Here is a 17,564-nt window from a genome sequence, read left to right as displayed (position 1 = left end):
GCATTTTATTCAACATATATGGTAATAACAAAATTATTATAAGTAGGTGGCAACTCTGTTTAAAACATTTAACGCCAATAACAATATATTTTGGTCAACATATTTAACTATTTTTATTTTTTATTTTTTAAGAAGTTTTTAAAACTTACAAGAATTCTTCAGTACTCATCGAGATTTTTAATATAGTTTTTGAGAATTTTCATGTCTTTTTTCATCTTTCTGGACTATATGGTTTGAGGTGGATTTTTTGCAATATTTTTCAGGACTTTTTGGAATTTTTTGGCACTCATAATGGTTTTTAGGGAATTTATGAGCGTCTTTCGCTGCTCTTTGCGAGTTTTTTCCTTTTCGGCGCTTGTAAGCGGGTTATGTTCGGCGATTGTAAGCGGGTTATGAGAATTTTGCCAGAATTCTTGGAGTTATTTGGAATTGTGTTTTCGCAGAATCTTTCTGAATTTTTCGACAATTATCGTTTTTTCTGTATATTTTCCATTAATTTCTGGGACTGCCGCTTTTTTCGGTATTTTTTTTTTTTAGTCTATTCGATTTTTCCTTTTTGGTGTTATCGGATTTTTTGGGAATTCTTCAAGATTTTTCGGAAATTTTAAAATTTTTTTGGAGGTTTTTGAAAGTGTTTTCTGAATTTTCCGGGAAGCTGTTGTAATTTTTAAGACCTTTTGGGGTACATAGAAACTTTCTTCGCACTTATATGAATTTTCATTATATTTTTGAGAAGCTTTGAGGATTATTTGTATTTTTTGTTGGAGTTTCGGAATTCTTGTAGAATTTATCGAAATATTTTAAAAATTTTTCAGATTTTTTCAAAGCCATGGGGCCATTATGGACATTTCCGTTGTATTATTTAGACATTTTTATTTTTCTTTTTTGATTACTGGGAATTTTTTTTTTTTTGATACTTTCCAACTGTTGTCCTTAATTTCGGTAGATATATTTTTTGGATATTTTTCAATATTTCTACGGCGCTTATCGGTATTTTTGAATCTTTTAGAGATACTGTCGTCACGCACTTTACTACTTTATTGGCAGATATAACAACTTTTTAGCTCTATTATATTTTCTACCATTTTTACCAGCAAAGGCTAAAAATCTACCAATATTTTGCGGAAAGAAAGCAGAGGGATTTAAATCAGCATACATACATCCGTGATTGAATCAAATTTTATACAAATTTTTTTTTTTAGCATTCGGTAGTGAATTCGCGTTTTCAATTGAAACTATATTGGAGAAAAAAAAACTGTAATTTTATTTCATTCGCTTCGAATAGAGTTTCATTCGATCACGAATGCCGCGATTCGGATCCACTTTTTCGATGTACGTGCATTGTCTGTCGTAATACCTCCGAAATTTTTGGAATTTTTTGAATATTTTTCTAAATAATTCGCGACTTATTGTCATTTCCCTTGTATTTTTCAGACATTTCCAGGACAATTCTTGAAATATATTTCGAAAAATTCTGAACTTTACTTTTTTCTCGATTTTTTTAAATTTTTTCATACTTCGACGGCACTTGTCGGTACTTTTTGAATATTCTTCACTTCTTTTTAACTCAGCCGACGTTTTTAAGATTTTTTGTATCATCTTCAGGATTTTCCTCAACACGTATTGAATTCTTTTGATAATTTTTTATTAGAATGATTCTCACAGATTTTCGGGATGTACCAAATTGTAATTTTTTTTTGAGATGTTCTAAACTTTTCGTGATTTTTCGCACATTGTCGGTATTGTCGGGATTTTTTGGTCTTCTTCCAGATTTTGCGGTACGTATTGGTTTATGTGGAATTTTTCGGAATTTTCTCAGACCTTTTCGGGTTTGCAGTGATGTTTTCGGAATTTTTCACGCTAAATGAAAGAAACTCTTGAAGTTTTTTCGATACTATGCACCTTTTTTTTTGAAAATTTCGCGCACCTTTAAGAAATTCCGGGTCTTACCGGAAATACAGCCCCATAAGTAAGTCAAAAATACTTACTAGGTACATAATTGGATTTATATTTTCAATGATACTTTGGTTAGTATATTTGAGGTACTCACAAGGCTGTCGTAAGTGGCTAAAAACATCTTCAGGGGTTTGAACGGTTTCGTAAGTCATATATAAATTCTTCGACTGTGATGATTTTTAAACGCCAAAAAGTGTGCAACGTATTAACGACGAAAGCAATCATTAGTAAGTGTGCCGGTCATAAGCTTTTTATGCTTGCTTTATGTTGCATACACACATATATGTATGCAGCTACTACATGCACTTATCATTTATATGCTGCTCGATGTCGATCCTTCTCAGTGAGTCACTTGCGCAGCGTAAATTTTATTGAACAAAAAACAAAAAAAAAAGTGACTACAGCGGTGAACAGGCACATGTAGCGCTTTCATGGAGCTTAGCTAATTTTTTCATCACTTTTCAGTATTTTTATCTTTCATGTCATATTTTATTTGATTTTTTCTTTGTCCATTACTTTTGTTACTTTTCTTTGTCTACTATTTTTTTTTTATTCTGCAAAATTTATGCACACCACCGTAATTTTTTTTTCGATTACAATTATGCCATTTGTAATTATTTTCAGTTTTATACGCGCATGCAGGTGCTCGAAAAAGTACACATATACATATCTATCTATAGATACATATTTATGTATGTATGTACTTACGAGTATCACCCAACTGCAATGCACACTGCCAAATGTCTACACTTATTGACCGTTTGCTCGTCCAAATGCCAATGCTGTAGTTGGCGATCAATTATGCGCGCATGCGTGTTGGCATTTATAGCGCCATTTACGATTTGCTGTATCAACATACATACTATGTACATACATACACACATCCATGGTAGATAATGCGCTTGCATGCATATCTCTATTGATTTGACTTGATTTGAATTTGTTTTGTTTGTGCAAGCCTTTGTTTGTGGATACATAAGTTTGCTCCGGCTAGGCGTTTCCTCAATATCGATGTTGTTATATAATCTCTTGCGATTATTGCATTCACATGGCGTATGAGTGATATCGATTTCCTGTACGTTGGCAAGCGAACATATTCACAAACACACGCCGCTACTTGACATTAATTTGTGTGCTTATTTAAAGGGTTCCGTTTCGCATTTAAAGTGTCAAAACCTGCATTATCTCCGCTTAATATCTATGTAATCAGGAGCACACTTGCGAAGAAAGGGTGGCCAAAGGTTTATGATTCTTACACTTTGGGTATTTTCCAAAAAATTGCTATATCCTCGAGGATGCCAACTTTGACATAGAATTAGGGGGTTTTTGTCTAGCAGCTATTAGCCAAGACTGCACCACCTTTGATTAGCAGCAAGTTTTCTTGAATCTATTCCAGCTGGATCTTCAGTTCCTACGTCATTTCATGCACGGGACTAGCAACCATTTTACCAAAGATTTTCCTAAATTTCTTTGGTTACGCTGTGTTTTAATGATTGGGAGAACCTTCATGAGAGCTTTGGATAAGCAAAAGCTCTGGTGCTAGATTTAAGCTAGAGACCTAGAACTATCTATTACAACAAAGCTCGATTTGGATACAGGTTTTTTCTTACCAACTATTGTTAAGAAACCTCGCTTTCTATCCAAGAACGAGCAGCCGACTGGCTACTGTTTCTTTTTCTATGGATTGCCCAGTGGAAAAATGTCCTTACCGTGCCACCTCAAACGGGCGATACGCGACCTTTCCTACAACAGTTTAGTCTGACCATGCAGCTACCGGAAAGGGTGTACTCTCGCAGTTCTTGGCCCCGCCGACAGTCGATGTGGATCAACGAAAGCAAGTAAGAGCGATCGATGGGACGTTTAAGCCCTTTCGACACCGTCAATGCCGTTACCCACTTCTTTGGCACAGTGACCAAAAAATTTGTAAAGTGGGAAAGTACGGTCGACTATGGCAGAGCCCCAAAACGTAGCAATTCCAACATTACTCACAGCGCAGGTTGCGATCACTTACATCATAATATTCAAATAGGTGAGATGTTTGTTTAAAACTTTAATTAAAAATTAAAGTAGAAATTTAATAAAAATCACAATGTGGACATTAAATAAAAGATATTTAGGGCCACAAACGAGCGGAAGCATTTAAAAATATAGTTGCCACCTTTACAAAAAAATTTAATTTTTTAGCGGCGAAAGTTCCAGCGTTAAACTTTAACAATGTTCACATCAAATAAAAAGTGTTTGATGAAATTATATTAGGACACTATTTTGTACAAGTTTGCCACCAGTCAGAGTAATTACAAAAAGTAATCATTTATAAAAAATTGGAAATGTACATATGTACGAATAAAACAAACTATCTAAAGAAATGTTTTACTACAGATTTTATTCTACATATAAGGGTTGCCAGCTTATAAAACCAATAATTAATTCAACATGTAATATGTATAAATAAAATACTACAAAATGAGTATCAAAGGTATTAAAGATCATGACGTAGTGGGATTATTTCTAAAGAGAGTTGTCAAGTTTATAAAAAAACTAAAATTATTCAAATACGTATATATATAAGTATAAGTATAAGTATAAGTATAAGTATAAGTATAAGTATAAGTATAAGTATAAGTATAAGTATAATTATAAGTATAAGTATAAGTATAAGTATAAGTATAAGTATAAGTATAAGTATAAGTATAAGTTTAAGTACAAGTATAAGTAAGTATTTTGTATGTGCCTCACATTAAACGCCAACAAATTTTTCTTTTTACGATTAAAAAGATTTTACATTAATGTTAAATTTAGTATTTCTCTAATAAATTTCCAAAATATTCGTAGCTAATTAAGCAAACAACTAACACTTTTCTTTTCATATTCACTGCAGCATAAAATAATGCGCTAACGAATGCATTGCTCACATAACACAACTTGACGTTAGCGCATGTCGAGTGCTTAAAAATATTTTAATTTGTTAAAAAAATAACATAAAAAACTATGAAACAAAATTTACAATTTAACAAAGAAAAAAATTCAGTCGAAAGTGTTACAGGTGTATACAAAATCAGAAGAAAGAAGAAGAAAGAGCACGAAACACAATGCAAAATTGCATAGTCGCATAGCCAAAAAGCTGGTCTTGTTAATGAATGTTGCTCAGCTGCCTGCTTGTTGTTGCTATCACGCTATTGCCGTTTCCATGCCGTTGCCATTGTTCGCTGAACACTGCATCGATATCAGCGGCAGCACCAGCAGCTTTTCATGGTCGCTGATTCGGCGCATTGTAATTAGCTGGCGCGCAGCTTACGTAGCACTGCTCTGCGGCTATAGCTGCCGCCTCTTCATCAACGCAACACGCACCACCTCCCCACTGCTGTCAGCCTGCAACTACGATTTCTAGCCAACAGCAAGCCTCCTGCATTCTTTCGCTTTCCTTATTCGCTTGCTTCCTTCAACTACCCATAGCCACTGGTTTTTTTGTTTGCTAAGTTTTCCTACTTACACTGGCTGTTGCTTTTCACAATTTCCTTTGTTTCGCCTTATTCACCTAAGTGTTTACATATTTATGTAGTGTAATTTATTTACTTGCGAAATTTCCTCTTATATGTAAAAAGATCTTGACTCTCTATACAACTGGTTGTGCCTTAAAAAATTGAAGTTAAATGTAGATAAGACTAAGTTCATGGTATTTTGCAAAAACCAGAACATCATACGTAATAACGATTTAAACAATATAACCCTGAAGATAAAAAACAATATAATTCAAAGAGTAAATACAATGAAGTACTTAGGAGTTTTAATTGATGAAGACTTGAATTTTGGAGAACATATAAATTATCTTGAAAGAAAAATTGCGCAGAAAATAGGATTCATGTACAGAACATGCAAACATATTAGTCAACATCATAAAATACTTGTGTATCGTTCAATTATTGAACCGCACTTTATATATTGTCCTACAATTCTGTTGATAGCGAGTGATACGCAAATTAAAAGACTACAAATACAACAAAACAAGGCAATGCGATTTATATTAAAATGTCCCCCAAGAACATCTAAAACTATAATGCTGAATCGGTTAAACTGGCTGAGTATAAAACAGTCAATAAGCTACTTCACTTTGAAATTTATACATCATGTAAGATTAGGAATGCTACCGAGTTACATTCGCAATAAAATACTATATAATCACGAGATACATAATTATGGAACTAGATCCTGCAATAATATAAGACTGCCTTTAGTAAGAACAGAGTTTGCAAAGAATACTTTGGAATACACAGGGTACAAAATGTACAATGAACTACCTACTGCGATAAAAGATTGTGAAAATATTAATAAGTTTAAAATAAAACTATTTTTATATTGTAAAACACTGAATATTTAATGAAACAAATGTTAACTTAACATCAACTAGGTCTTAAAGACCGTAATAAATAAATACTATACTATACTATACTTATGGGGCTTTATTTCCGATAAGACCAGGAATTTCCTATAAGTGCGCGGAATTTTCGAAAAAAAAAGCGAATAGTTTCAAAAAAACTTAGAGTTTCTTTTATTTAGCGCGAAAAATCCTGTAAACATCACTGCAAACCCGAAAAGGTCTGAGAAAATTCTGAAAAATTCCACATAAACCGATACGTACCGCAAAATCTGGAAGTGGAAGAAGACCAAAAAAAAATCCCGAAAACACCGACAATGTGCGAAAAGTCACGAAAAGTTTAGAACATCTCAAAAAAAAAATTACAATTTGGTACATCCCGAAAATCTGTGAGAATCATTCTAATAAAAAATTATCAAAAGAATTCAATACGTGTTGAGGAAACCCTGAAGATAATACAAAAAATATCAAAAAGCCGACTGAATTAAAAAAAAATGAAGAATATTCAAAAAGTACCGACAAGTGTTAAAAAAGTAAAATTCAGAATTTTTTAAAATATTTTTCCAGAACTGTCCTGGAAATGTCTGAATAATACAAGGGAAATGACAATAAGTAGCGAATTATTTAGAAAAATATTCCAAGAATTTCTAAAGTATTACAAAAGACAGTGCACGAACTTCGAAAAAACTAATAGTAACAGTAATTTTTATTTTGGTACTTCTTCTATCACCTCGTATGAACTCGCTTTGTATTTTTATATTAAACAACCAAAAATGTATTTAACGTGGATAAAATATTTAACAAAAAACCTATACCTAAAACTGGATCCGAATCTCGGCATCCGTGATCGAATGAAACTCTATTCGAAGCGAATGAAATAAAATTACAGTTTTTTTTTCTCAAATATATTTTTAATTGAAAAAGCGAATTCACTACCGAATGCTCAAAAAAAAAATTTTTGTATAAAATTTGATTCAATCACGGATGTCCTAATTCGAGCCCTCTATTAATTTAATTGGAGCGAAGCTCTAACAAATATTCTCCATCAGAGTTAACTTTTTATTTTTATTTAAGGTATGTTTGAAGACAAAATATGTATGTATGTATGCTGAATTAAATCTCTCTGCTTTCTTTCCGCAAAATATTGGTAGATTTTTAGCCTTTGCTGGTAAAAATGGTAGAAAATATAATAGAGCTAAAAAGTTGTTATATCTACCAATTAAGTAGTAAAGTCCGTGACGACAGTATCTCTAAAAGCTCCAAAAATACCGATAAGCGCCGAAGAATAATTGAAAAATATCCAAAAATTATATCTACTGAAATTAACGACAACAGTTGGAAAGTATCAAAAAAAAAGAAGAAAAATTCCCAGTAATCAAACAAGAATAATAAAAATGTCTAAATAATACAACGGAAATGTCCATAATGGCCCCATGGCTTTGAAAAAAATCTGAAAAATTCTGAAAATATTTCGAAAAGTTCTACAAGAATTCCGAATTTCCTCAAAAAATTTTAAAAGTCCATAAAAATCCTGACAAAGACCTTAAAATTTTTTAAAAATAGACAATATTCGAAACGCCCCGAAAATAGCAAAAACTTTCAGAAATTACTGAAAAGAATCCGAAAGAATCACACCATTCCGAAATTATCTGAAAATATTCCGGTAAATTCGAAAAGGGTAAAAAAAAACCAAAAAAGGCGAAGACTACCGGAAATTATCAAAAAAAAAATACCGATAAATTTCGACGGTTCCGAAAAGTTTTAATCACTGCAACAAAAAATAGAAATAATACTCAAAGCTTCTCAAAAATATAATGAAAATTCCTATCAGTGCGAAAAAAGTTTCTAGGTACCCCAAAAAGGTCTTAAAAATTACAACAGCTTCCCGGAAAATTCAGAAAACATTTTCCAAAACCTCCAAAAAAATTTTAAAATTTCCGAAAAATCTTGAAGAATTCCCAAAAAATCCGATAACACCAAAAAAGAAAAATCGAATAGACTTAAAAAAAAAATACCGAAAAAAGCGGCAGTCCCAGAAATTAATGGAAAATATACAAAAAAAAAAACGATAATTGTCGAAAAATTCAGAAAGATTCTGCGAAAACACAATTCCAAATAACTCCAAGAATTCTGGCAAAATTCTCATAACCAACAGCGAAAAAACCTTCACAAACTCCCTAAAAATCATGTGCAAAAAAATTCCAAAAAGTCCTGAAAAATATTCTAAGAATTCCAGCTTGATCCATATAATCCGGAAAATTCTCAAAAACTATATTAAAAATCTCGATGAGTACTGAAGAATTCTTGTAAGTTTTAAAAACTTCTTAAAAAATAAAAATATGTTGACCAAAATATATTGTTATTGGCGTTAAATGTTTTAAACAGAGTTGCCACCTACTTATAATAATTTTTTATTACCATATATGTTGAAGAAAATGCATCTCTATAAAATTCGCAGGAAAAAAGTAACTTACATAAATACGGAACTTATTTTTGAGAAAGGCTGCCACCTAAAAACAAAATCTGAAAAAATTAAAATTTTTTAGCTAAGTAAAATATTGCAATTTGTACACTATATCAAGTTTGTTTTAACAAAGAGTTTTGCGTCAAAATTTTATTTTGAAGATACATGTGTGTAGTTGCCACATAGCGGAAAAATTAATATTATAATAATAACAATATTTTGGCGGTAAAACATTTGCTTCTTCTCCGATATGTGGTGTGCGTCTTATTGTTGTTACACAAACAGCGAATGGATTTTATGAAAAGCGTTTTTCATGGCGAAAATACACTCAGAGGTTTTCCCTTGCCCGCCGAGGAGCGACCGCTGTTACAAAAAAAAACCAATTTTAATTTAGTTGTTGCTCGGGCCAGGCAACGAACCTAGTATGCACCTCTAATTACTCAGACACAGTGGTCGAAGAAAAAATTAAAATTCTAAATAAATTCTATATCCAAGAACAATATTGTCATATGGGTATATTAAAAAAAGGGTTTTCAATAATTTTTTTCCAAAACATTTTGCTTGGAATATGGTTTTATCAAAAAATAAAAAAAAAATTATTAACTACTCCAAAAATTGCTGTACGATTACTATTTGAAAATTATGAAACAAAAAAATTGCGTTTAATAATTCCGCTTTTAAAATATCGGTGCTACCGATCGGAAAAAATAAAACAAAAAAATAATATTGAAAGAAAACTCATAAAAATAAATCAAATAAGGTGGCCAGCTGCCAAAAAATTATAAACAAAATGGCATAACTAAAGTACGTGAAATATAAAAATGCGGTTATCATACAACATTATTGATTATATTTTAACTAAGAATATTTTTGATAGAGCTACCACCAAAAAAAAATATTTCATTTGCAAATAATATAAAAACATCAATTTTTCTTACACACGTTTTTGATATAGTATTTTTTTTTTATTTTATTGAGCACATTATGAAAGTACATATCGCTTAAATGCTAAATATTGCACAAATTTAATACAATTTGTTTCACTCAAATGTTATTTTTTAGTCTTTATTAAATGATTGTGAAAGATAACTAAAAAAAAATGTACATGACAAAAAAGTGGCAAGGACAAGAAATTGAACAAAATGAAATTATCTAAAAGATAAAATGGCATAGAAAAATTGCAGAAAATAAGCACATGAAATAAAAAATAAATCAACTTCAAATACAAAAATAGTGATGCGCAAAATTTATGAAATATTTATACAAAATGCGAACACGGGCTTTTGATTTGTGGCTTTTCTAGATTTTTCAACGCATTTTTTCTTTCAAATTAGCAAATAAGATCTGAATTGAGCAACTTTTATTCTGCTATTTTGGCAAGCCTGTAGCTTTTTTTCTCTTATTGGCATTGGAACCTAATGCAGTAGAACGCGATTATTGAACTAAATTTTCAAATCGCTCAACATTTTTACTATAACGCCAACAATTAAAGAGTTATCTCTCTCAAGTAGCGGACAACAAACTGCAGACTAAAAAGGACTTTTCAAATTGAATTTTTAATTTTTAAGCGTTTTGAGCCACTAAATTATGTATTAAGGAATACATTTTTTTTACGATTCTGCAATCGATTTCCTTAAAGATGAGATGCAAATTATGTATATTTTCTTGCGAATTTATGTTACAAAATATGAGAGAACTAGGAATTCAAGGTAGCTAGGCTTATTCGTTATACGTATGTATGTACGTATGTAAATGAGAAACTGGCGCAAAATGATGTTGAAAAAATTATTTCAGTATCCCATGCATTTCGCATTTTGTAGCATATTTCACGGCGCGCACACCGCATCGAAGCGCATCACGCGCAAGCATCTCTCCACACGCGTCACCTCCGCCTGCCTAACTCTTCACCACCGTCGTCGTTTTGTACTCCACAGCCGTACTCATTTGGGCGCCCAAATTCTCACGCACGAAATTGCGTATCTTCTGTAAGTGTTCATCTACTTGCGCGACACTTGGCGCCGCAGTGGTTGGAGGCGTTGTAGCGCCACGCTTACGATTGCCGCGTCGTCGCGCGGGTTTTGCGCTATGCGCGTGATAATTAAATGGACGCGGTGTGACTGCAGCCGATTGTTCATTCTCGGAGGCGGCATGCGTGGGCGCCGCATCATAGTCGATTTGCTGCTGGTGCAGCTCTGGCTGCTGATACTCTTGCTGCTCCAATTCCAGTTGCTCGTGCTGCTGTTCGTGCAGCAGCTGCGCTTGCAGTTGTTGCTGGTGGTGGTACGCTGCTGCTGATGTGCTGGCATGGCGTTCGAATGGCCGTATCGATGGCAATTTATAGCTACCGGCATAATCTGCGGCGCCTTTCTCGCTGTTGTGCGTGTAAATGACTTTGGTGTGCGTTTGGCGTGGGCTATTCTCGTTCAGCGCTTCGGCATGCGCGGCAGCCAACTCGTGTTGCTGTTCATGCTGTTGCAGCGATTGCTGTGGTGCTGCCGGTTGGTGTTGGTGGTGATGTTGTCGGAGCTCCTGCTCCTCCTCCTGCACATAGATGGGCTGGTGTTGCAACGACGCCGCGTGCTGCGCCGCATGCCCATCGTAGGCGCCCTGCGGCGATATCGCCATAAAGTAGACATTTTGGTAGTGTGTGCTGCCGCCATGCGCGCCAAATTGTGCTTCCGGTACGTAGTAGTACTGCGGCACCGCCGGCTGCTGCGCGGTGTGTACAAAGTATTGTTGCTGCGGATGTTCCGCTTCAATTTGCTGCTGTGGCACATATTCTACTTCTTGCTGTTGCTGCTGCTGGTGATGTTGATGCTGCACCAGATGATGTTGCTGCAGCNGTTGCAGCGATTGCTGTGGTGCTGCCGGTTGGTGTTGGTGGTGATGTTGTTGCAGCTCCTGCTCCTCCTCCTGCACATAGATGGGCTGGTGTTGCAACGACGCCGCGTGCTGCGCCGCATGCCCATCGTAGACGCCCTGCGGCGATATCGCCATAAAGTAGACATTTTGGTAGTGTGTGCTGCCGCCATGCGCGCCAAATTGTGCTTCCGGTACGTAGTAGTATTGCGGCACCGCCGGCTGCTGCGCGGCGTGTACAAAGTATTGTTGCTGCGGATGTTCCGCTTCAATTTGCTGCTGTGGCACATATTCTACTTCTTGCTGCTGCTGCTGCTGCTGCTGGTGGTGATGTTGATGCTGCACCAGATGATGTTGCTGAAGTGGTGCTGCATGCTGCGCATTCACTTTTCCCTTGTAGCCTTGGTAGACCTCATTGATTCCCGGATACGCAATCGGTTGTGGAGTAGCGACCACTTGATGCGCATACGTCACTTCAGGAGAATAGGCATGCTCCTCTTCTGCTGCAGTTAGCTGCTGAGCGGTATGCTGTCCATGCGTTGGCGGTTGCAGCTCATGCGTTGGCTCAGCGTACGCTTGCGCTGGTGCGACCGCTTGCTGTTGCTGCTGTACTTGTTCTTCGTACAGATGTGCTTGTTGTTCGTGCTGCTGCTGTTGAAGCACTTGGTGTTGCTGTTGTTGGTGCTGTACATGTGACTGATGGCTCTGCTGCTCGGCTTCTTCCAATATGCGCAGGTATTGCGCCGCGCGTATCTCCAAATACTGCTGCAGCAGCGTTTGAAGATGAGAGGCATACTTGGTGGGACCGGGTATGCGCAAGACGATGACGGGCTCCTCGTAGCCGCCATGCTGTGCCTGCTGCGTTGTCGGTTGATGCGGATGGCGCGGCACATCAAGCACGTTTGGCGGCTGTTCTGCGCCATGTTCCGGTTGCTCCACATAGCTCTGCGGCTGAAGCTCATATGAGTAGGAAGGCTCAATGCTGACATCCGTCTTGGGTGGATAGTAGCCAGGCGCATCGGCGGGTATGTTCTGTTGCGAGTAAGGATAGAACACAAATTTGGGCCGCTCATAATGGTAGCCGTTGTGCGAAGAGTAGGCGCCATAGCTGCGAAAATTAAAAATAGGTTAGTAAATATCTCCAACTCAACTTCCATCCAGCACCACCTTCTGCTTACACTCACCCCAACTCGCCGTCAATGGTGCGCTTGCTATTCTGCTTCTCGCTCTCGGTGGTGTTGTCGTGTTCCACCTTGATTTTGATCTTTTCGCCATGCAGTTGGAATTGCTTGTCCAACTCTTTGATGAATTCCAAATCGTCAGCTGGTAAGTCCTTGAAGGCGGCCGTCACATCCGTTACTTTTTTGCGTTTGCTTTTCGAGTTTGACGTTGTCGCCGCGGTCACGTAGGATGTGGGCGTTTTCGTTGGTCGCTTCTTCAGAGACTGTACCTTCTTCGGGTAGCTGGCTTTTTCGGTAGTTTTTGTGGTATTATTGGAGCTGAAGGTACTATTATGGCTAATCTTCAAAGCTGCTTTGGTGTCCNTAGTAGCCAGGCGCATCGGCGGGTATGTTCTGTTGCGAGTAAGGATAGAACACAAATTTGGGCCGCTCATAATGGTAGCCGTTGTGCGAAGAGTAGGCGCCATAGCTGCGAAAATTAAAAATAGGTTAGTAAATATCTCCAACTCAACTTCCATCCAGCACCACCTTCTGCTTACACTCACCCCAACTCGCCGTCAATGGTGCGCTTGCTATTCTGCTTCTCGCTCTCGGTGGTGTTGTCGTGTTCCACCTTGATTTTGATGTTTTCGCCATGCAGTTGGAATTGCTTGTCCAACTCTTTGATGAATTCCAAATCGTCAGCTGGTAAGTCCTTGAAGGCGGCCGTCACATCCGTTACTTTCTTGCGTTTGCTTTTCGAGTTTGACGTTGTCGCCGCGGTCACGTAGGATGTGGGCGTTTTCGTTGGTCGCTTCTTCAGTGACTGTACCTTCTTCGGGTAGCTGGCTTTTTCGGTAGTTTTTGTGGTATTATTGGAGCTGAAGGTACTATTATGGCTAATCTTCAAAGTTGCTTTGGTGTTGCTGTCGGCAACAGTGGTTATTAGCACTGTGCTTGTCTCATCGCTTTGTTTTGCTGTAGTTTGCGATTCGTCCTGCTTAGCGCCATCAGCTGGTTTGCTGATAAAAAGCAATGCCAAAAATAGGGGTAGCTGTAAAAGGCGAAAAGTGAATGAATTAGCAGAGAAGTCATAGTTTTGTACTGATAAAAATACTGACAACGAGACAATCAACTGCTTAAATTATGTAATCAATTAATTTTTAATAAAAAACTCTCGCCATAAATTGACTTTCTAAAAAATTAAAATGGGAACTATGTTCAATTCACATGTATGTTTTGAAATCTTTGTTTCGGTCATGTTCACTGGTGCACTTCTGCAATTCTCAACTGGCTTAATAAAATTTATTTGACTTATAACACAAATTAAATGAGGATGTTAAGGCATTTCCGAAGATACTATGAACCTTTGAGGAGAATGCAAACCTCAGGCGAGTACTAAGACAGATATCTCTCAAGAAATGTTGGAGCAGACGAATGAAATGTAAGTTTATCCGAGAAACTCCAGCTGACGGTGGCCATGAATAACGTAATTTTAATGAATCTAACTCCGAAATAATTTTATTACAGGTACAATTTACAAAGAAAATTAAGATTTTACAAAAATGATAAAATTTATTGAAAAATTTCAATTTATAAAGAAGTTATATTAATAAACCAAAAAGTTCAAAACAGCAATGTGATAAAACTTTAAATTTAGAGATGTAAAATTTACAAAGAAAAAATTAAAATTTACTCAAAATGTTATAGTTAAAGAAAATTTAATTTGAAAACAAAAATACATCAAAATATGCTTATTTCATAATTTTTTTCCTACGTATAGGTAAGGGCCGTGAAGGGGATTTGATTTAGAAAAAGATTTATATTTTTTTTTGATATAATCCAAATTATAATATATCAACAGATTTGACCCAGAAATAATTTTTCTTAATGGGGCTACCTCCATTTTTTTTTGTATTTTTTTAAATGTAATGCGGGTTTGATTCTCAAATAGACATTTTTGAGCAGGGTTGCCAAACAACTTTGATCAAGAGGCATTTTTAAACAGGATGACCGACTAATTTCAGCAACTATTTTCATTAAGGATACCATTCAAAATTTTTTTCGTAGAGTTTTAATCCAGAAGTTATTTGGAATAAAGTTGCCACTTAGTTTTTTATGTGATTTTTTTCTAATTTTCCTGGAACAGGGCTGTCTAACTTAGAACATAATGTCCTAAATATTATATCGTGGTTATGATTTACGTTTTATGCATAATATATTAATAGAGTTGCCACCTAGTTGAATTGATTCTTTTTATAAAATAATACATAAGAATTGTTTCTAATAGTTTGAATCCAGCAGGATTTTAGAATAGGGTTGCAAGCAAGTATTACCAAAAAAATAAAATTTTTTTTGATAATTTCCGTACAGTTTTAGAAATATTTAAAATTTTTCTTTTTTTTAATGAAGGTGCCACCTCACTAGCACCATAGTTTTTTTTATCATAACTAGTATCCTACAAAAGATAAATTTGCATAGTTTGGCAGTCACTGATCCAGAAATATTTTTGACTAAGGTTGCCACTTAATTGCATTAAGATAATATTAGAATATCAAAATATATAAGAATGGTTTCGAATGGGAATGGGATTTGGGAACAATTTTAAAGATATATAAGACAGCTTTTTGAATGAGATTGCCACCTGTTTATTCCTTCACTCTTTCAATATCAAGCTAACAAATATGTAAGAATCATTTTGAGTGGCTTTAAAGCCGAAGTACATATTTTAGAAGAGAATTGCCGCCTAGTTATTCACATATTTTTACAAAATAAAATTTTGGAGAAAGTCTAGAGATAATTGAGATAGTTTTTAAACAATTTTTGATGAAAAATATTTTTTAAAAGTATTGCTAAGCCCCGAAAATCTAGCTAATGTAACGAGTATAAAAATACATTGATGTTTTTTTACGTTTTGTATGCATTTTGTTAAGTTAAATCTTTTCTTCTTTGACCAAGTGACGGCATAACTACATATGTATGAATTAAGCTAAATACTAACACAAAATTTAAGCTTTAGATATATTTTTTCATAATTTCTTAACATTTACTACGATAATTTGNCTATGTATGTATTTATATTTTTGTAACAGATAATAAAATAAACACGCCCCTGAAGATGCTAAGAAGATTAGCGAAACGTTGGGCCGTAAGTGAAATAACGTCGTTTTATTTACACTAAAAGAACAGATCAGACAAGCCTATCACAAACTAAAAGATTTAAACAAATTTTCATTAAAATTTTCAGCTTTTAAATACAATTTTTTTGAGTATGGAGTTTTGTAAATTTATTGATTTTAGTGAATATTTTAGCGGCTGTAAAATCGGTTTGATTTTTGGGAATTTTTTGTGACAAAAAATTTTACTTTAAAACCTTGCAAATATTTGACAAAAATCACCATGTACTCGTCGCTGCTGCCCACTGTATATATACACATGTCTGCATATCTACATACATACCCAGTGGGAAAAGTAGTAATGCATTACATGCGTGACAAAGAATGTAATGTATTTCTTATGAGTTCTAGATTCTGTTACTATTTAATATCTAATCAGCATACTAATCTATACAAAATGTCCCAAAAAATTCATATTAAATCGCATATATTCTTGAGACATCACCGTGGCGAAAAAATGCCTTTTCGTATGTGGAAACGGCTGTTTTACTGATTATTTTTTCGATTACTCCACATTATATTTTCCCACTGGGTACATATCTATCTACATAAGTACATACTAAATATATACATACTTATAAATATGTTGCAGGTGCGAATACACACATACATATGTATATACATATGTATGTATGTGCGTAGTTCAAATTATCTGTTGTAGACGAAAATTACAATTGACACACTGTGCCAGTTTCATTTGTATCTTTTTTTTATTTTTTTGTAATAATTTTAATTTCAAAAGCCGCACAGAATGTTGAAAAAAATTAGGAACATTTTAGGAAAAGCAAGTAATTACATAAAGATGCTTTTTAATTTCTGAAATTTCAGAGTTTTTAATACTGTTTTTACTTTTTCGAATTTTAGCCAAAGTTTTTGAATTATCATTTTTTTCAACTCTCTTTTTTTAATTACTGATTTTTCAACTTTTGAATTTCTTATGCCGATTTCTTTTCTACCGGAAAATACAACCTTCTCTTTGCCCTCTACGCACAAACAGTAAAAGGAGGGCGATGAGAGGGCAACCTTTTTGTGTAGAAACGAAAATGCCATTAGTTAGATTTTTTTTTAATTTTAATTTTTGGTAATAATTTTTAAAAATTAAATTTTTTGTATCATTTCATTAGAGAAACATTTTCCAGGTTGAATTGGTTTTAATATAAAATTTATTTGCTTATAGATAAATCCACACATACATATGCATCTATGTAAGTACTTGCAGATATGCATGCACTGTTGTAGTACTCTTATGTACATATATGTACATGCGCATCACATTTATAACTGTCAGCTTAGAATTGTGGCCAAGGCCAGAGTCGGCATTGTTTCATTTATGACGAGATTAATTTAATTTTGGCGAAAAACCACTCGGACCACTTGCCATACGCAGCTGTGCGCTGTAACTACAAAACAAAACAAACATTTTATAGTGCGCTGAGACCCCCGCAAACACAAATAAAAATGAAAAACATGAAACCAAAAATTAAAGATTAAAACAGAAAAGACTAACAGATTTTTTTAAGCACCAGCATTTGTTTGAAAATGTGTGAGAAACAAAAAGTTATGGATATAGATTATCA

The 17,564-nt window shown here is 34.8% G+C and overlaps 1 protein-coding gene across 1 annotated transcript; it reads right to left on the bottom strand.

Moving 5' to 3' along the window:
- Window positions 1-9,998: 9,998 nt before the first annotated feature.
- Window positions 9,999-13,949, bottom strand: LOC108373550 (putative uncharacterized protein DDB_G0268364; the record flags this gene model as incomplete). Its single annotated transcript, XM_017629464.1, has 2 exons — window positions 9,999-12,759; window positions 13,378-13,949. Coding segments are annotated over 2 exons (2,643 nt in total), but the record flags the coding sequence as incomplete, so codon positions are not given.
- Window positions 13,950-17,564: the final 3,615 nt, after the last annotated feature.

The sequence above is a fragment of the Rhagoletis zephyria genome, unplaced genomic scaffold (genome assembly GCF_001687245.7).
Source record: "Rhagoletis zephyria isolate East Lansing unplaced genomic scaffold, Rhagoletis_zephyria_1.1 Rzeph_scaffold_06807, whole genome shotgun sequence".
Taxonomy (NCBI): domain Eukaryota; kingdom Metazoa; phylum Arthropoda; class Insecta; order Diptera; family Tephritidae; genus Rhagoletis; species Rhagoletis zephyria.
Note: the sequence above shows the minus strand (reverse complement) of the source record. Positions and strands in the feature narration are given on the sequence as shown.